This window comes from Acyrthosiphon pisum, chromosome A3 (genome assembly GCF_005508785.2).
Source record: "Acyrthosiphon pisum isolate AL4f chromosome A3, pea_aphid_22Mar2018_4r6ur, whole genome shotgun sequence".
Taxonomy (NCBI): domain Eukaryota; kingdom Metazoa; phylum Arthropoda; class Insecta; order Hemiptera; family Aphididae; genus Acyrthosiphon; species Acyrthosiphon pisum.
In genome coordinates, this window is record NC_042496.1 from 30,474,674 (window position 1) to 30,481,392 (window position 6,719).

General features: G+C 37.7%; 4 protein-coding genes across 5 annotated transcripts in view; 3 read left to right on the forward strand and 1 right to left on the reverse strand.

The window, feature by feature from the left end:
* The window catches only part of LOC115034410 (histone H2A-like), a 5,616-nt gene extending 392 nt beyond the window's left edge, over positions 1-5,224 (forward strand). The window contains exon 2 of one of the 2 annotated variants that reach the window (XM_029491292.1): positions 5,043-5,224. In XM_029491292.1, coding sequence (XP_029347152.1) covers positions 5,043-5,209 — 167 coding nt within the window. In that variant the 3' untranslated portion in view covers positions 5,210-5,224. Of the gene's footprint in view, positions 1-5,035 lie in introns of both variants that reach the window. The other variant, XM_029491291.1, reaches the window with a different exon arrangement.
* LOC100568787 (nose resistant to fluoxetine protein 6) overlaps positions 1-6,719 on the forward strand; it is a 135,475-nt gene that overhangs the window by 80,954 nt on the left and 47,802 nt on the right. The window lies entirely within an intron of this gene.
* LOC115034411 (histone H4) lies at positions 1,515-1,967 on the reverse strand. The gene has a single exon (XM_029491293.1). It carries the CDS (start codon positions 1,875-1,877, stop codon positions 1,566-1,568), a length of 312 nt encoding a protein of 103 aa, XP_029347153.1. The 5' UTR covers positions 1,878-1,967; the 3' UTR covers positions 1,515-1,565.
* On the forward strand, positions 2,109-2,643 carry LOC100166318 (histone H3). The gene has a single exon (XM_008191826.3). It carries the CDS (start codon positions 2,114-2,116, stop codon positions 2,585-2,587), a length of 474 nt encoding a protein of 157 aa, XP_008190048.2. The 5' UTR covers positions 2,109-2,113; the 3' UTR covers positions 2,588-2,643.

The following is a 6,719-nucleotide window of genomic DNA, read 5'->3' on the forward strand; positions in this document are numbered from 1 at the left end:
CAACATTTTACAACTTGCATTTATACGTCGCACAGTTGTTCGTAAATTATAATTTTATTCGCCCCCTAGGTCGGAGGATTCTAAGTCGAGTTCGAGCCATCTATTCTTGAAATGCTATGAATAATTAGTTTACATAGCAATGGATTAGTTTTAACCAGACTTTAGCTTATTAAAGGATTTTAATATTATGCAACACAACAACCTGTTCAATTTTAGTGGGCTATATTGTATTAATAGACTAATAAACGATGGAGACGCCGCGGCAGTAATGCGAGAGCGATCCCGGCGGCGTCGTCGGTTAAAACCAGAAAAAGAAAAGGACTTGTGTATTTTAATTGATTGTTTTGGATTTAGAATATTATCAAAATGAAGAAATTAATATCAACAATCGTAACTGTGTATCGGTAGCTAACGGGAATATAATAAATGGATTGAAATTGTCAACATAATAATACGATTACTTTTTAAAGGACACACAATTAGATCTTATGTTTTATAATCAATAACAAACATACTAACTTTATGTATATTGTTATTAGTAGTATTAAACTGGAAATGATGTCCATTAGCGCTTGAAAAATAGTGTACATGACTATTGTAACATCATCATGGGTTACTAAGCATAATATCAAGATTAAACCATCGTGCACTGGGTGAAGTATTGTTGTATTAAGCTGCACTTGACACATTTTAAAGTGTTTTATGCAAGACTGCTTACGGCTAGTAGTAACGGTCACTGTAAGTAACTTTTCACAGCGATTCATGAAGTATCGGTAACAGTGGTTAACGTACTACGTAAAAGCGTGGTGATTTTAATTCATTGCTACCATTATTAATAGGTACCACGACCGCGAATTCGTAGTTGTTCCGACTTCCGAAACCATAATCCATAAACTGTTATAAAAAAAAATGTCGGGATACCGTGATAAAAATATGATAACTTTATTCTTTAACGAGCCATTAACTATTTTTATCATTTTGTAATTGGGCAATACCGATGCATGGTATAAACAGGTACTAAAATAATGATGCGAGAAAAATAAAATGCTAACGTTTTTTCCTAAGAAACTTACTGAACCAAATACAAATAACCATAAGTATTGTAACTATAGTAATAAAGGTTTCATAAATTACCTATGTATTATAAGACATTTATAAATTAATTAATATTCAATAAAACCAAAATAAAAACAAATCTTAACAACACAAGATGTTCTTAATGAAATACAATAGTTGATTATTGGGTGGTATGTAATAATAATATTGATTATCTTTAAAATGTTCGCAATCGAATAACAAATGTAAACCAAAACGTTTGCAGTTTATGTTAACAGTGATAACATATTTCATGATAAGGAATAAATTTAAAACTGATCATTTTCTTCCATAGAATAACGCGAAACAGCCAATACCTGGTTTATCCTCCGTGTGGGGGGCTACATAAATGGGACTTTAACTATAATGTAAATATGACGGATTACAAGACGTGATTAACTGCTGAAAGTTTGGTGGCCCTGAAAAGGGCCTTTTTAAAAATGTATGTGTGTGTGTGCGTGTGCGAAAAGTTAGCCTCCGAAACCGTAAAGGGTACGGCCTTGTCGCTTAAGGGCGTAGACGACGTCCATGGCGGTGACGGTCTTCCTTTTGGCGTGCTCGGTGTACGTGACGGCGTCGCGAATTACGTTCTCCAGGAACACCTTCAACACACCACGTGTTTCTTCGTAAATCAAACCGGAGATACGTTTCACTCCTCCGCGGCGAGCTAACCGACGAATGGCAGGCTTGGTTATCCCTTGGATGTTGTCACGCAAAACCTTACGATGACGTTTAGCGCCTCCTTTGCCAAGACCTTTACCTCCTTTACCGCGTCCAGTCATAATTGGTTATCTTGTGGTTTTTGTTGTTGTACACTGGAGAAACTGCTGCTCTGAACGCTGAACGTTGACTGATGCCGAGCGCATGAAACGTCGTCATATTTATGCGTTTCACGGCGCGCCCACGGCCAATCGAAATGCTCGACCGTATTTCCCCCCACTCTTGAACTAACCACCGCGCGCCGACCAACGGGAACGAAGGATACGTTCCGATTTGTGTATATAAGACCGGTGTTTTTATGTCCGGAGCATCATTGTTCAATCTGTTTCACCGAATTACTTCGTCAACTAACAGTTTCGACATGGCACGTACCAAGCAAACCGCCCGCAAGTCGACCGGAGGAAAGGCGCCCAGGAAACAGCTGGCCACCAAAGCCGCACGTAAGAGCGCACCCGCTACCGGTGGAGTGAAGAAGCCACATCGTTACCGTCCTGGAACCGTCGCTCTCCGCGAGATCCGTCGTTATCAGAAGAGCACGGAACTGTTGATCCGCAAATTGCCGTTCCAGCGTCTGGTACGTGAGATCGCCCAGGACTTCAAGACCGACCTGCGTTTCCAGAGCTCCGCGGTCATGGCGTTGCAAGAAGCTAGCGAGGCCTACCTGGTCGGTCTGTTCGAAGACACCAACCTGTGCGCCATTCACGCCAAGCGTGTCACCATCATGCCGAAGGACATTCAATTGGCTCGTCGCATCCGCGGAGAACGTGCTTAGAACTGTTATTATTACTATTATTATTATTATTATTACCTCAAAAAGGCCCTTTTCAGGGCCACCAAAAACAATAATTATTATTATTTTCCCGACCGCAGATTTTGTAGGTTCTTTTGAGCCGTACCGTTGTTCCGGTTAGGCTACTCGCAGAGCTTTGAATCCATGATGATGATATAATTATTAGTTTTCATTTTATAATTTATATCCAGATCTATTTTAATAATAAACCAAAATTTATCGTTGAGACCATTAGATAACGATATAATATCAATAACGACTACGTTCTTGGTAATTGATTTAATGTGATTTATGAGTAGCTATATTTTTTAATACAACTACAAGCATTTGACAGGATTCAAAAATTTAAAGTAGATATGATTAATATGAAAGACGCAATCCGTTGTTATCATAAATAATATGTCATTATATTGATATAAATCTAACAATACAATATATAAATATAAAAAAAAAAATAATTATCTAGATAAATTTATTGTTATATTTATCTTTATCTACCCAGCTTATAAAATACCAAATTTTTTTTTGCCATTAAGCTATTTTTACCCAGAATAATGTTGAGTGGGCCCCTCTAATCAAAAACGCCTATCCCGAATTGCAAAGAGATATCTTTAGTACTCTAGTAGTAAATGATAATTGAAAAATATAAATTACATTAAATAACAGTAAAAGGAGACTTAATTAGACTAAAAACAAATATATAAAGATCGTGAAATGGAATAAAATAAAATAAAACAATACAATATAATAAATAGGCTAGTAAATAAGAGGCAATAACAAAAATTTAATACAATCTAAGTCTAATTTTTTTATATATTTTTTAAAAGTGGTAAAATTCTTAAAATTATTTATATTAATATTAAATGAAACACATAAATGAAAGCCAATATAAAATGTACTTTTTTGACCAAATACTTTAGTACAATTTGGTAAGCATAGATATGTTAATATTTTGTGTAAACCTTTTTTTTTTTTTTTTTTAACAACATTTTATATTACGCTATCTGTTACAATTAATGAACAATAAGCTTAAGTGATAAAAAATATAATAAAATAGACAGAAGAGACTGAGGGAAGAGACCACCCATCGGAGGTACTTCAGCATGAATATAAATTTAAGGTTTTAATCCTAAAAACAAAAAACAATAATAATAATAATAATAAAGATAATAGTAACGATACTGCAATGAGTACGTAATAGTTATAACTTATAAGATCATAGTATTAGTGATACATTAGTGATACAAACCTAGTTTTATGTTCATGATCAAATATTGGTATTAAATGTTTGTGTTTATATAAATCTTTCAGAACAGACAAATTATAAATAAATTTGAAGGTTTTTTACATTTGGTGACTCATATAAAATGATAGTGATTGTTTGAAAAGGTAAATTAAATAAATATTTAATAAGACAATGTATAGTTATTTTTAGTCTGCAACTGTGCTGCAACTGTGGTGGAGAACACACTGCGAACTACCGTGGATGCCCCCACTACATCGAACATCACAAACCAAAACCCATTCCAAATCGCATGCGCTCCGAAAAAACCAAACACCAAAACCCTCAAACCATGACCTCCTTCGTCACGCAACATCCACCGCAAACAAGTTCGCTTTCTCAAACATCCTCAAACACTTACTCAGCCATCGTAAAAGCAAACTCAACTCCTCTCCCTGAACCTGCAGTTTCGGCTACACAAATATTAGTCATTATCAAAAAACTACTTGCCACTCTCCAAAAATCCCCGGACTCTAACACTAGAGACGCAATCATGAGCACAGTCATACAAATCCTCAACGTCATCCCCGAAAACCATCATGACTAACCTAAAAATGGAACTGCAATGGTATCAGACAAAAAATACAAGAACTAACCGCATTTATTAAACTCCATAACATAAATATAATCTTACTTGGCGAAACCCGCCTAAACCCAAAAACGCCGCTAAAAATTCCAAATTTTCATGTTTATCGTTATGACCGCCAACCACTACCAAGAACACCACCGAATGGGGGAACTTCAGTTCTGATTCGTCGTGGAATAGTCCATCATCGCGTAAGCATTCCAACAGAGCTCGACTCGACCTCAATTAATGTGAAACTCGGAAACGAAATCGCACAAGTCACTGCCGTATACAAAAGCCCGGGTGCCACATTAAAATCGTCAGATCTAGATGCGCTAACCAACCACAGTGGCCCGTTCATCATCGGCGGTGATCTGAACGCCAAGCACACTGACTGGCACAGTGTTAACTGCAACAAACCTGGAAAGATAATTGCACAGCACGCTCGTAGTAACGCCGCCATCCCCTGCGGCTTAGCCATCCCTTCAAAGCAAAGCAAAAGCAAAGCAGTAACGCCGCCCGTGACAACAAGAAGTCTCGTATCATCCCCAGACATTTGCAATTGGCCATCAGGAACGACGAGGAGTTGAACAAATTGTTGTCCGGAGTAACCATCGCTCAAGGTGGTGTGTTGCCCAACATCCAAGCCGTGCTCTTGCCCATGAAGACCGAGAAGAAGGCTAACTTTGCTACCCTTACCCACCAAACACAGTTTAAAAAAACGGCCCTTTTCAGGGCCACCAAAATTAAAATATAAACGTTCGGTTCGAATCTCCTATATTCAGCAGTAGATTGATACACTAGAACAGAGGTATTCAAACTTTTTCATCCCAAGGCTCCTTTGAGTCTTCACAAAATGTTGACGGCTCCAAAATTAAAAATGACTGATAATTTAACTCGCGACTAATACTGCCAAACACGACATACGCATTGATGATTTAACGATGGCAGTTGATGGTATCGCTGTCGCTATTGCGACTTACGCGATCAATTAAAGCTATACTTAACGTTTCCCAACCGGTGTGCCTCAATGATAATAAAAAACGTTTTTCGTAAAAATATTTTAAAATATTTATTGGTTTTCAATTATATGACGTGGCTCCCTTCGATAACTCTCGCGACGTCCCTGGGAGCCGCGACGCACAGTTTGAATACCTCTGCACTAGAAGATTAGTAGCGCTCTTGTTGCTTTCGGATGGTACGCAGCGAGTATACAGGTAAAGTGAAAGAGGCCGGGCACGATTATTTTAAATTAAATATACATGGATAATAATAATTATACCACGATGGCGCGATTATGAATTAAAGTGACTTAATTTCAATCCCTTCATATTTCGAGGAACCCGTCACACTTCTGGCCTCAAGCCTTACTAAAATCTTATTAAAAAATTATCACATCGAATTAATAGGTACACTGTCAAAATGAGCTGGCTCGTCGTCAAACATTCTAAACGCTAATTTTACTCAAATACGGCTACCAGCGTATACCACTGGCAGCTGTCCTTTACCAATTTATAACTTATGTACATAATGATAATGATAACCTGCGAGTGATAACGGTGCTTAAGCGTCCATGAGTTGCAAACCTAAAGTATCGAGTGTCTTAATACTGTCAACAATAATCGAAGAATTTGTTTCAATACAAGTTAGAAATCGGGTAAAAACATTCTAAAAATAACCCATCGTGTGTACACGGGGCAGTTTAATTATAACGTGTTGTTGGTCTGTCGATCCGCGGTAATGAAAATATCAATATCAACACACGAGCGACCGAGTAAGCTATGCCTAACCATATTATACCCGTCTACAATATCCACGTGGGTTTTTCGGAATTTTTAATCAGATACTATCGGTATTTTACTCAATTGAAGCCATATAAACACCGAGAATCCTGGACAATTGTTGTTTATTGATCGATGATTGGTAATAAAAATGTATTTTTATAACAATGCCAGTGTTTCCCCAGAAAGCGTGACGAAATTATCTATAAATAATCAAACGATAGTCGGCTTGTAGTGTCGCGTATTATAATGTATGTTTTATGCGTAGTGGTCTCGTGGATATTGTTACACTGTTGAATGTCCAAGCCACCTCTAAGTCTGACGTATCACCTGACTCAGGTACTGTCTGGGCACGGGTGCTTCAGGAGCTATCTGCAAGATAAGGATCGGGCCGTCGACAGTTATTGCTACTATTGCATGGACCCAGACGACACGGTTGAACACACGGAGTTCGCATGTCCGAGATGGCTCGATGACCGTGCTCGC